The following is a 14330-nucleotide window of genomic DNA, read 5'->3' on the forward strand; positions in this document are numbered from 1 at the left end:
CAGGAAGACAAAAAAAAGTGTTCTGAAAGGGCAATGCTCAATCAGCCTACACAAATCCCCATTATGGCAATCTGAGAGTCTGTGTATTACAAATACAAATTTAATAACAGGAAATAATAATCTGAATCAGCTTTCCAGACAAACTTCTTTCTATACATGAAAATTGTTGGCCTGCCTTTGTGGTATATAATGTCGCTAAGTGGACACAGCACAATGTGGACGTCAGGCTTAATAATGCAATGGTTATTATGTACCTAAAATGGTCTTTTGTTAGTCAGAAATAATTGTGCTCTAATGTCTATTGTAACACCGCTAGCTTGTGCTGAACTGTATATGTTGGGAAAACCTCCCATAGCCCAGGGTTTTGATTTCTGCAGAAATGTTTTGCTGATGGCATTGTCAGATTCAAAAAGCAGTTATGTGACCTTAAAACGGAACTCTAGACAAATAAAAAGAAGCTGGGTAAAGTATAGTTAAGGGCAAAACTTTTTTCAGTTTTGGATGGAGTGGAGAGGGAGTAGAACACCTGTCAGGTTCTTATTGCTGTCTGTTCCACCAATAGGGCGATTCACCGTCTCCATGTGTCCTGTTTACTGTTATCACCGAGAGTGAAAGAAATTCCCAAATTTTGGGTTGTCATCAAAACAGGGAAATCTTCCACTGGGAAACACTAGTTCTGGTGACAACTGGGGGTTCCCTCACTTTGGAGACATTTTTTTCAAACTTCCTGTTTTGACTATGGGACAGAAAGTGAAGGGAATTTCACCAATGGGAAACAGATAGCGAAAAAAAACTGACAGGTCATCTGTAAAGCTGATACAGGTTTTCTCCCTCAGGTATACTGTTTTCAATATTGCGGCCTCTTTCACATTTACCACAAAAATGCAGTAATGTATGTTATTCTGTGCAGTGCCTCTAATCAAAGAATGGGACTGTAATGCACAGTCTCAAATATAAAGGTGCAGCGCTAAACACTAAATATGCAGCATAAATCTCATCCTTATTTAAAGGAAATGAGAAGATGCAGTTGTTTTTATAAAATGCACAGCATGAGAAAACCAATAGCATATATTCAGTACATAGGTATAGATAATCAGCAATACCAAATCAAGCAAGAAAATAAACAAATAAACAAATAAATAAATGTGCATAAATTATGTCACCAATAGGTGAGTAAAGTGCAAAAAAGTCCCAGATGTATTGCCCACATGAGGATCCTGTATGATCCCAATAAGCGTGCGTGGAGGGTTAATCCCGGTGGCAGGTGTTCAATGTAAATGAAATGCGCACTCACCAGAAGTGCGTATAAACACGCATTTGAGATATAACCTAACTCAATAGGTATAGTTTAGGTCATCCGCCTTCCAGATCAGGTACGGTCAGGATACTTCCCAGTCACATCTGCATGCAGTACTCGGGGGTCCTTGATGCGTATCACCATAGGGGCTCACCCTTAGTGCGGCCTCTGGACCCTATGACTACGTGCATCGCATGAAACGCGTCAGAGGGGCTACAGCAACTGGACGTCTAGCCACCGCAGGTGGCCATCCTGAACTCCTATTATACGGTCAGTGTTTTTATTTCACTTTGTCATTTCATTCAATGGAATAAAGTTCCCTACGGTATCACGCTATGTGGTCTCCTTTATTGATCCCTATTCATGAGGGACATTCGCAGAGGCCACACTTCATAAGAGGCATGGTGAGTTTTTTGAACTTGTATTTTTTTTGTCATAATTTTTCGGAAAATGAAAAGATAAAAAAAATTATTTTCACTAATTGTTTTTTACATACTGTCACCAGTGCAGTACAGCATCATCATATAACTGGCATGGCGGTGATCAGGGACACTGACTGGTGACAGTGTGAAAAAAAAAATATATATATTTTTTTAATTTTTTTTATTTTAAATTTTTTATTACATTTTTTTTAAAGATTTTTTTTCATATTTCCCTATGTCCAAAGTAGTACAATGTTACCATAGTAACATTGTACTACTTTGGGGTAGTGATCAGTATTGTTTTTTTTTTTTTTACACAATTTGCTTATAGTAAAGAATTACTTTGCTATAAGCAAGCATTTACCTGAATGACATCGATTCATTCAGGGTTTTTTTTTTTATTTTTTTTGTGCTTAGCTGTGATTTGGCCACAGCTAATCACATGACATGTGCATGTGATTAGCTGTGACCATTCACAGCTAGACACTAGTATACAATGGATGGCATGAATGAAGCCATTCATTGTATACAACTGTCATGTGACCTGCTGTGATTGGTCACAGCAGGTCACATGGTACTGGCAACGGGGGCCAGTACTCAGATCTGTCATCGGCCATGTCCGAGGTACACGGCCGGTGACAGATCGCGCCACTGCACGGCTCTGCAAGCGCGCGAACTGCGCATGTGCGGGAGTACGCCATATGGCGGCTAGTGAATTTTTCCGGACGCCATACGGCTATTGGCCGGGCGTCAAATGGTTAAGAAATTCAAATAGATTAGCAACTGCACAACACGATGAGAACTGCGTATTTAAATGCCAAGCATGTCTAATGATTTTAAAAAAAGTATGTTGAGCATCATACCTTGGGGTGGTTCATTAGTAAATTTTATTGATGATTGTAGCAGATTTATAGGAAACTTTGGGTGAACTTCTGTGGTGATCCATGTCCTAAAGCCATCGTGAACTGTTTCTGTAACAGTGATTGTATCCAATAATTCATCCATAAAATCAAGACCCAAGTGACAGTTCTGAAGAAGTAACCATCCACCATCTTGCATGGACTGACTTAGCAAGCGCCTGGCATGAACTTCTTGCCCCTGGCCCATGGAGATTGCACGACAAGGCGCGTTCTGTGGAAGGTTGGGGGAAAAAAAGCATTTCTTTTAATAAAAGTGGTCAGAAAGTGAAACTTTTTTAAGCTTACTAATAAGTCATTTTTAACGGCCAAGCTTCAGACCAAATCATGTCAGCTGAAGAGTACATTATAATACACTAAAGGGAATTAGTAACATGGGGAGCAGTCTGAGCTGTTCATTCAAAAGCCATATAATGATTTTAAATGAAGGCAGTGCACCAACACTGCTATTAGGCGTGCCCATAACAGGTGCACACTCTTAAAGAGATCCATGTCCACGTCAGACATTCATTTCATAAGTGTAGACCAGCCTTTCTCAACCTTTTACCTTAGAGGAACCCTTAATAATAAATGTAAGGAGCCCTTGCTAAAATTGATTTTTTTCAGGAAACAATGCGAAGAATGCACCTTACATTGGTGGTCAGTGAAAAGAATGTACCCCTTACAATGGAAGTCTAAATGCCCCCTTTACTGACAGCTAAAAAGAACCTCTGGAGGAGAAAGGTTGGTGAAGACTGTCAGCAATACAGTAAAAAAAACATACCCCTGGTCTCTTTTTGGGTCCCCCAGCTCCTCAGCCTACCATAGCTACCCCAAAATGTCCTCCTGCTTTTGTCCACAATGTGCTTAAAATCAAGTATCCTTGCCAGCCCTTCTGTTAACAAATATACCCGGTATTGTCACATGTGTTTCTCTGTATTGTTCCTGGTACAGTATGTCCTGTTTTGTCTGCTGTGACATTAAGCTATTCTGTTTTTAGAACAAGGAATATCTGGTACATCTGGTGACATGGTGCTATTCTCTTTATTCTGTCCACTGTAACATAGCACCTCTGATAGGATGGTATTATTCTGCTTTTTATCATTTAGCTTCACTATGTTGTAGTAGCAAGCCACCTGTCATGACATGAGAATAGTCTCTTATTCTTCTTCTGGTGAAAAACAATCTACTGTGATAATAAGGCTGTGACTCTACCTGACTTATAATGCACCTATATTGTGTGGCATGCCTTTACATCTTTCTACATGTATGCACAGTGTGTGTAAAGAACTCTCTAGTTCATCAAATGTACAGGTAAAATACAGATAGCAAATAGAATAAAAATAAACATATGAAATAATGCACGTGTACCCATATGTACTCGATATTAACAATGTACATTTAGCTTACCTTGAGCCATATTTACAGTAAATACATAATAAATGCATATATTTGAAGTTGTGTATATTCTTGGCATTACTCTTTGGCAGTATGGAACAAACTCTTGGATAAACTAATGTTTCACTTGCAAAATGAATCATAATCTTATGCTGTGCAGTTCTTACTACACAGGGATAAGAATCACAATTTCCCTTTGCTAAATCTAGCTCCTATGTAACCTGGGGAAATGCAGTAATATATCTCTGAATGTATATTTCATTTAATGTTCTTGTGTGTAAAACTGTTTGCCTAATAGAGTTTTGGAAAAGTAAAGACTTCAGCACTTCGTTTTTAATTTATATGGACAGTAAATACTATATATGTATATATATATATATATATATATATATATATATATATATATATTTATTATTGGTGGGCTGAACACCCCCCTTTTCGGTTCGTGGTCAAATATTTGAACCTATGGAAAGTTCGACTGTGGACTTTGAACAGGGACAATTTAGTGAGTGGTATCTTACTGCATCTAAGTATGTGGTAAGATGCAGCTTAGTTACTAAAATATTGCATGAATTTATATGAGTATCATGTTTCAGCTGTCAGTGGGGTTCCCTGCTGACAGCTGAATGTCAAAAGAATTGTCGGCATTGCCCAAAAATTAAACAAAAAATAAACAGCATAGGGTCCCTCCTTCCATCCAAGTTTGCACATTGCTGAGCTCAGTCACAGAATCGTTTTTAGTGTCTGATGACGAATTTCCCCACGAATCATTATCACTCAATTCTTCAAGTGGTTCTGATTTACTATCGCTGTTCTCTAGCTGGTCTAAAACTGCTTTTGACCTAAAGGGACACTTTTTGGACGCCATGGACGTTTCTCAGTTTCCAGGCAGAAAGAACAGTAAAAATGCAGGCAGGGCGCAGGACAAAGCACTCGGGACAAAATGTATGTGAAATGGTTTGATACAGGAATGTAATACTATCAGATTTAAGTGTATTGAGTGATTGTCACATTTTTACATTTTTGAATTTCCCATCGGTTCTGGCCCCCGTGCATCCTGACGCTCATAGGGAACGAAACACAATATGGATGCCGGCATCGGCCGGAGATGGCCGGGGACGCTGCAGGGGGGACATCGCTGGAGCACAGGACAAGGTAAGTCCTGTAGGGATCCCGGACCAACGCTGCAGTGTACGCTGGTACTGAAAGTTAACCCCAAGCTATACTCGGGAATACCACCATGGGGGTTAAAAGTAAAAATAAAAAAAGTCCCCCGAAGTAGATCCAATGTCAATTATGATGCCCGCTGCCACCGTCGACCCGGAAAAAAAAATGCTCCACCCTCGTTGCTGGCTCCTGCCCTCTTGTAACATCATCATGCCCTGTGATTGTCCAAATCATTGCACCTGAGCTGTGGTCAGGTGCAATGCTTTGGCCAATCACATAGCACTGTCAGGGCGCTGAAGGCCTGTACCATCCGTGTGTTCAATGAACACATGAACAGCCCATGTTCAAGTTACCCCTTACACACATACACACACACACACACACACAAAATGGGCTTTATTTCAGATATTGTTTTAAAAATAAACTGTGTTGTCTCCTAGCCCTCATCATCAATGTGAAAGCAAGCTCCACGTTATTTGATAGAAGAGTTGATGCTTGTAGTTTGGGAATAACACATAGTAGGGTTATTTACTAAAACTGTAGAGTGCAAAATCTGGTGCAGCTGTGCATAGAAACCAATCATCTTCCAGGTTTTCTTTTGCCAAAGCCTAATTGAACAAGCAGAAGTTAGAAGCTGGAAGGCTACCATGCACAGCTGCACCAGGTTCTTAGTGCACCAGTTTTAGTAAATCTTCCTCATAGAATTTATATTGAAAACACTTCAAAATTCTGGAATGTGGTGCAGTGATTCATCTCAATATGTGGGTACAGAATGTTCGTCATACAGGTCCAGTGGTTGTCACACAGTCTTAGGAGCTCAAGGGCAATTTAACTATGCCCTCTGCAGTTCTCTGTATATTTTTACATCTCCTACCATGTGTTGCTGTGCACAGTGTGCATTCTGCTTTAAAGGTCTTTCCATACTATAGGAAACCTTCTGGTGCTGCTGTCACTACTCAATAAAAAAGAGCTCTAGGACTGCAATGTGACACCTTTGTTTCTATGCATCTTGACATACAGTGCACAAATACCTTCCCTCTATAATTTCAAGGAAGTCTATGCTGAAATAAAATACATAGACTGCCATTGCTGACCACCTTTGAAACATGTTGGTGGTCTTGCTGTCAATGAGCCAATTGCTTCAATGCTTTATTTTAGTACTTTTTTATTCCCTAGAACAATCATAGAGCATGGACTTAAAAATACAAAAAATAGTGCAGCGCTAACAACCTATACTAAAATACAAATGAGATAAATGGAAATATCACATAGAGAATGCACAACAAATATTCAGTGTTAGGTGCTCATAAATCGAATACTATGTGCAGCAATCCATTAATGCCAATGATGGTGAAAAATCACAGCAAAACTCCGTGAGGTGATCACAGTGCCACTCAGTGTGCGGTCAATCCACAGATGGCCAAGATGGCCCCTCACCTCCTTGATGCGACCCACTGGGCCAAACAGCTATGTAGGTGACCTTATACACCCAATAAGGTATCATCAAAGGATGGAACGTATGGATAGATCCCTCCAATATCTTCTCCTGTCTCCTAGGTACTCAATTCCACAAAACCGTTTAGGATACCATTAAAAACAAAGAAGATCCTCCATAGTGTAATCCAGTTTTATTAATAACATGAATATAAATAAAATGCCCACTCACATGTAAAATGACAAAGATCAGCTTTTTCCCATATCATGGGTGTGTTTCCATGGTTCTCATGCTTGGAAATGCATGCAGCACTGAATATTTGTTGTGCATTCTCTATGTGATATTTCCATTTATCTCATTTGTATTTTAGTATAGGTTGTTAGCGCTGCACTATTTTTTGTATTTTTATGTTCTTTCCTTGTGGTTTAGGCGAGTGTGTGCTGCTTATCAATAGGTGTTCCATTGAGCGCAGGAGTTTTTTACATTATAGAGCATGGACTGCTTTCTTCATTTATATTATTATTATTATACAGGATTTATATAGCGCCAACAGTTTGCTCAGCGCTTTACAATGTAACGGGAGACAATACAGCAACAATACAGTTCAATACAAGAGGGATAGGAGAGCCCTGCTCCTTGGAGCTTACAATCCAGGAGATAGGTCTGGGGGTTGGAATTGAAGCATTAGTCAGGAAACTAATATTTTTAAGAAAGATGTCAACAATAACATAATTCTCTCCTTAGGAGTTTACCGCACATTACCTACCACCCACTTTGCTTTAGATATCCACTACATTATTTATTAAACAGATTTCATTAGGCCACAGATTTTAATTTCTTTCACCCCCTTTCGCAAACAGCAACGTCTCAGACCATAGTGGGACTAAAATATAAGAGCAGGGACTAATGCTTCTCTCTGTACTCAAGGCCTTAGTTTGTGGCATTATAGCTACCAATGTCCTATATAACCTCTGAGATGAAAGCACACATTTTACAACTATAAAACAATTATAGTTATATTTATAACAAAATATTTCCAGAAAAACTACACAAAAAACATCAAACTGTATGTAAAGCGAACACATTATTTTAAATAAAATGTGGAAGGAGTAAAGTCCTTGGCTGGCTATTATTGTTGTCTGGGTCCCTGCTAGGAAGATTCCCCCCACACGCACACTATAGGTCCTGGTGAGTGTTGTCTCAAAGTGTTTAAACTGTCACAGAAAAAAATGGTGGTGGGAAATCTTCCAGTGGTGAAACCTACTGATATAACAGGAAATTAGGTGGAGAGGGATGGGAAAAACAAGGAAGGAAACATTGGGATAATGAAAGCACTGCTGCACCCCTGTGGAAGCCAATCTCCATTCTGGATAAATTCTGACATTTTTAGGTCATTTTCAGCAAATTCACAAGTATGTTAGTGAAAATTGCCTAAAAAGTGATAACCTCACATTTTGAAAAGATTTCCTTTTAATTTTCATTTTGTTTCTCAGACAGGAAGTGAAGGAAAATCTTCCTAATAGCACACAGACAGCAAAAAAACAGACAAGGATGATATCCATTCTTATTTTATTCTAAACACAGTTTGCGATATACATACTTTTTAACGCTAAAGTATGGTCAAAAACTATTTTTGTACATTTGAACAGTAAAAATAGGATATAAGTGTGCCCCCATCTCTGGCTTCTGCAGCATTTGTTAAATCCTCTGCTTTGTTAAGCAACAATTCTGTGACTGGAGAAGAAAGACTGTGATGTTCATCTGCACCTTCTCCATTCACAAAATACCTTGCACTCTTTGAAAAGAATGCAATGTTTTTTTCTTCTGAAAGGACAAGCGAGTGTCTTCCAGTGATACCTGTACTATAGATGAAACTACAAATCTTAGCACTGGATGTCCAGTGCTTACAGGAGACTACAAGCTCAATAAAAGTAAAACATTTAAAAAATGCTGCAGTAGCCAGAGATGAGACATACTTTAGTAATGGTAATTTTTTTTAACTGTTCAAATGTACAAAATTAGCTTTTGGCCATACTTCAGCTTTAAATATTGTACTATTACAAGTGTGCTTGACTGTGGGTATGCAAGAAACCCCAACATGCAGGATGTGCCACATACTGTATAATACATCATACCTTGGACTTGGCTAGACGCTCAATGTTCTCTGTAGGATCTGATCCCATTGACAAGAAACAGATCAGGGGAGTTCTGCAATCACTTTCAGCCCACATGGCCTCCATGTCAAGGATGAAACCCTCAGCATATTTTACACCTAGAGATTCAGCTATATAATGACGGGCCTACACAATAAACATAAAAATGTAATTATGATTGTGCAGTATTATTTTTAGAAATCATATATGATGCATTTTACATTTACGAATTCCATGGGCATTTTAATGTGTGCATTTTAAAATTAGGCATATAGATCTGTGACACATTTTAATGTCAAAACTCCTTTATACTGTAAATTGTTTATAGTATATGGTGCAATTTACAATGCAACCCATGTGTTGTATCATGGCAAATGTTCAAGATCTGTTGTTACCTGAGCAATGGTTCGGTCAGGGCACCAGCTGCGAATAAGTAGCAATTTTCTGAAAACATCCAACAAACTATCATATCCATCAGGTAATGATGATTCTTCAGGGGCTTCCTTATCGAACCAGATTTTCCATGCCTTCTCATTTCTTGCCACTTGCCCCAAGAGGTTGTTAAAGGGAGGCAAGTTTGACAGCTGGACCAGGTTGAGCCATGTCATGTCTAGTATCCATTTTTTGGGCTTTGGCTCCACAGAATTTAGATCTAAAGTGGCACCCCCTATTTGGAAAGAAGAATATGGAGTGAATATTGTTCTGCAATATTTAACCCCTCAATGCAGGTGCCTTCCGACCCATTAAGGGGTTTCTGATGTCGGGAGGTGGGGCGGGGTTTATGGTCATGTGACTGCCATTATTGTCTGTCACAGCGGTCACATGAACACAAAGCACCCAATCGTATGTAGCGATCGTGAGCGCCGGTAATAGTTCCGGAGGCGCGCAGGGTGTGTGTTCTCAGCACAGATTTGTTTACAATTTAGTATGCAAATATGTAGCCTCTTGGCATCAACCCCAGAGGCCATATATTTGCATAATCTCAGAACAAAATATCAATAAACCCAAATATTACTCATGTACAATCTATCCAACACAGGGATTGTGGAATGGAAGCTGGTGTGAAATTTTAATATATCCAATACTGGGTTTTATCTAAAAAAAATTAGCAAGGATTGCTAGTTCTTTACATCAGGTAAAACAATACATGAGCCTATTCTCTAAAATTCTTCATTGGACTTAATTTGGGCTTCTCAACCAACTTATCTGCCTAAAGCTTTTATACATACATTATGTTTATCAAAATTGTACTATAGCATAGACAAAAATCACTTATAATGAAAAGGTTTGGTTTGTACCTTTGATGAGAGTCTGAAATTCATTATGGGAAATTTTCTTAGCTTGCAGGTCTATCTTTAAGGCCATTAGCAATGTGAAGAGAAATTTGTGGTTTTCGTACAGGCCACGAGCTGTATACTTAAACACCTCGAAGGTAAGATACTCAATAATGTTTGCAATTCTCTTAGCTGTCAGCTGGGATTTCACAGATCTCTCCATTGACAAGTCAAAGATGCCCAAGAATTGACGGAGGGAAGTCTGATACATGACATTCACCAGACTCATTTCCACAATGAGGAAGTACAGGATGCTGCCACGCGTAGCTACAGGACGATATTCCTCACGAGCTGTATTAATCTTCACTTCAGTTTCTGCTGCAATTGTCAGCTTTTCACTGACCTTCAATGTAACAAGACATGTAGCACATATGTTATTCATAGCAATTAATCACGATGTAACATATAGTTGTTCACCCTGTTTAACGCCAAAGGATTCTTAGCTCCAAAATGGCATGGCTATTAAGCTGCACAGAAGTAACTCTCCCTATATCCCCAAATTACTAGTAAAGAAGTCCTATTTAAAGTTACAATATAATTAGTATAAACAATAAGTACTGTAACAACTGTTTACTGTGTTCTTGCCACATTTAATAAAAATGTAAATTAATTAAAAACACTAATCCTGCCACATTTACTGTGGTGCAGTACTAATAAACACATGTGAAGTACATACTCTTAGTACTAGAACTGGACCTTGGCCCCAAAAACAGACACATTCATGAACACCTCTTCCCTAATTATTTTTCAGTGGGTAAATTAAGAGACAGTAAAATGGTTAAAGGGTTTTCATATGGCAGTACAGAGAGCCTGTCCTAAACAAAATGTTTATTCATCAAGATTCTGCAATACATAACTGTAGTTATAATTAGAGTATTTATGATCTGTCTCACAGAATTGCCCTCTAACCCTTGTGAAACCATGTTCATTTTTTAGTATTTAGAGCACATTGCGAAATACATTTTTATAAGAAGTAATACAGCATAGCATGTAATAGCATAGTCTATACCTCCTCTGCTGTGGTTTTTGTTATCCTAAGGACTTCAATCAGAGATTCATCTTCTACAAGTGAACCCTGGGTGCTGGTCAGACGGAACAAGAGATTATCTTCTAGTTCCTTCATTTTCCTCTTGTTTGAAGTTACTTCTTCCATTAACTTGACACGCTCCGCTTCCAACTCCTGCCAAAATCATTGAAAGAAAATCGGGATTCACATAAACTACAATATCTTATAAGACATAATCTCAACAAATATTGTCATCAATGGGCTGTGGAGATCAGTAATCTCTAAACAATTATATTCAGACGGCTGGCTAAAACAGAGAATCTCTAAACATAAATATTAACAATTTAAAACTTCATCTATTAATTTTTTGTGCCCTTTTCCCAAAGATCTTATATTATGAATGGAAACCCTTTCTGAGATAATTACAGAGGCTGCCATTGCTGACTTCCCTCTGAAACTGTTTGCCTAGAAATTCGGCTAATCTTCTGATAGTACATTTCAAGGTTCTTGACCTGGAACATCTGTGCAGCAATTCAGAACTCCTGATGTGCATACTTGTCATGGGTTAGTTATGGAAAAATTGTTGAAGATATTAGATCCACATGACAGCCAAGAAATGAGTTACCCGTATATTTTTTTGCCAGCAATTGATTCTGTAACGTTAATGGTTTCTAACTGGGAGAATTTGAATGTGTGTCCAATACAAGCATTAAAGTCTAAGCACTGAGTGAATAGAGACTCCAACACCATCTAGTGTCAACAGTTCTATAGTTTCCAGTGTACAGCATATGGTATGCATTGTTCAAGAGATGTTCACAGGAGTGGCACTAGGAGAAAGCTTACTGACACCAGAGCACCTGCCTGAATTCCCCTAGCACACAATTTCCCTACAGCATCCTGAAAGTGTCAGCAGATGTCTGACTGATATGTAGATGCGCCCTAATTCTGCATTTACAGCTCATGCGTGCTATTATACAGCTTCTTCCTATGTATTGACCTGTGGTGATCAACATGGCACCTAGCACTTTTCACAACTTTCCCTTTGCAGCTATCAACGTAAAGTCATGTGCCAACAAGGGTGCTCCTTCTTTTAGTATTCCAGACACCATGCTGATCACAGACGTTCTGAGCTGTGTAGCATCTGTAAAATAATCAAGCATGAGCTGTCACTGAGGAACAGGGGAGCAGTGGCACATTAGGCTGTGCGCTGGCTGCACTGATCTGGCAGAATGGAGCAGAAAGTGCTCTATAAGATGCAACTAGTGCTTAGCAGCATTGATTAAAGTAACTGTCACATTCACTAAGTAAACTCAGATTGTAAAAGCTAGTAAGGCAGTATATAAATGATGCGATTTTGCTTGATTTCCCAATCAACACATTCAGTGTGAAATCGCTCTAAGTGTGCTGATGGGGGGAATCCTTCTCACAGAGCTAATCCTTCCCACGGGGGCATGGGGAGCCGTCCTTGCCGGGATGATAGTAGCTGTAGTCACTGGCAATAATAGCATGGAAAAATCTGACATGCTTGTTGTACCCAAATTGATTGATGGATCGACTTTGTTACAATCAGCCTGCCCAGATGGGTTGAACCGTGGCTGATCCCTGCTGAACCGGCCAAGATTGCAACCTTCTATGGCTGGCTTCAGTCTTAAAGGACAACCTCACTTTGAGTGAGTCATTTAAATATACCCCTGACCCCCATCTCAGCGTAGCCTTAAAAAAAATACTTCCTCCCCACTCTTTGAGTTCTTCAATGTGCTGGCCTGCCCAGTGCTGTACAGCCTTTGGAAGAAAACCATCCTGGCCAGGTCCTGTACCTAGTGCGCACATATGTCACAGCTTCACTCATTGCTGTGTATGGTCTGCACTCATAACAGCCACCAGCCATCCAGCAGAGTATGGCCCATCCAAAAAATAAAAGTGATATTTTTTTTTTAAATGGGAGAGTGATTTCTTTTCAACAGTAGGAGCTGGAGAATTCATTTCAAATTCCTCTCTAAATCTCACACAACTATTACAGATTACTACATTCCCCAAATGCCTAATTGCAAAAAGTAATACATACTGTAGCTTCATTTGGTTACTTTAAACTACACATAAATTTCTTTTCGAACTCCAAAAGCTAAAAAATACACAAGTATGCATTTACTGAACAGAGCTGTAGCATTGACAATATTTATTATTAAAGCAAAGGGGATATGGATTATATTGCCAGAAGCATTGAACATCACTATGAAGAAATAAGTGGGCAGATGGAGCACCATGGTACACTTTGATCCTTTCCAATTGTTCCGTTACGGAGACAGACCTTTATTACACTGCAGAGGCTACATGAAATGAGTGAAGGGAATAAATACTCAAAGAAAACACTAAGCAATGTTTTGCTAAAATGTAAAGAGCGATCAAGTATTCGAGAGGCAGATTTCTCAGATCTTCAATTACAGAGTACTGTCAAGAGGAAACATCTATCAGAAACACTTGCAGATGGTATTTTGTTTTTAGCATTCTTTTTATAGACATCAAATTCTAAGGAGCACATAGGAATCTGTCAAGTTAGATCTTACTGTGATCTGTGAGAGGGGATTCCAATTATTAAAACGTTTAAAACTGAGCAACTAATCTTGTTTTTATTTCAGTTAATTCTTAGTCTTTTAAAGAAATAACTAATTTAACAGAAGACTTTTGATGTATGTAAATATATGTTTTTCTTATAATTCTACTAATTCAATTTGAGTTAGAATATAGACATTAAATCCGTCAGGTAGGCCAAATGGCAAAACATTCCCTTAAAGAGTATGCCCTGGAGTATTTGAAGGATTAGAACCCCTTTCAGGTTTTTACTACCCTCTGACGAGAGATACTCTGTCAAATACTGTCACAATGACAATGGCAAAACAGAATTAAAATGATTTTACAAGGAAGTAGGAGAAGGCTAGAACCCCAGTCAACCTTTAATTTCTGTCTTTGTCCCTGTTGCACATTGCCTTCACTTCCTGTTCTATTAAAACAAACCCAAAAAAACTGTTTTGGCTGGACATTTACTTTAGATGTTTTATATTAATTAAAATATGAAATCTTAAAGCCTTAGTATCTTGTATCATTGATAACATTTTACCAGCAGCTTGGATCCGATATGCAACAATAACTACTCTGCACCCCTTTAATAAGCAAGCTAGACAGTATGACATAAAACAAAATAATTTGAATGAAAGATAACATTTG

The 14330-nt window shown here is 38.7% G+C and overlaps 1 protein-coding gene across 1 annotated transcript in view; it reads right to left on the minus strand.

Moving 5' to 3' along the window:
* The window catches only part of LOC149452715 (dynein axonemal heavy chain 5-like), a 401888-nt gene that overhangs the window by 76947 nt on the left and 310611 nt on the right, over positions 1-14330 (minus strand). The window contains exons 65-69 of the mRNA XM_089689046.1: positions 11112-11282; positions 10067-10445; positions 9164-9435; positions 8751-8915; positions 2583-2850 (exon numbers count right to left, since the gene is read on the minus strand). Coding sequence (XP_089545172.1) covers positions 2583-2850; positions 8751-8915; positions 9164-9435; positions 10067-10445; positions 11112-11282 — 1255 coding nt within the window. The remainder of the gene's footprint in view (positions 1-2582; positions 2851-8750; positions 8916-9163; positions 9436-10066; positions 10446-11111; positions 11283-14330) is intronic.

The sequence above is a fragment of the Staurois parvus genome, unplaced genomic scaffold (assembly GCF_062004578.1).
Source record: "Staurois parvus isolate SC_StPar_1 unplaced genomic scaffold, SC_StPar_1.0 ptg000468l, whole genome shotgun sequence".
Classification (NCBI taxonomy): domain Eukaryota; kingdom Metazoa; phylum Chordata; class Amphibia; order Anura; family Ranidae; genus Staurois; species Staurois parvus.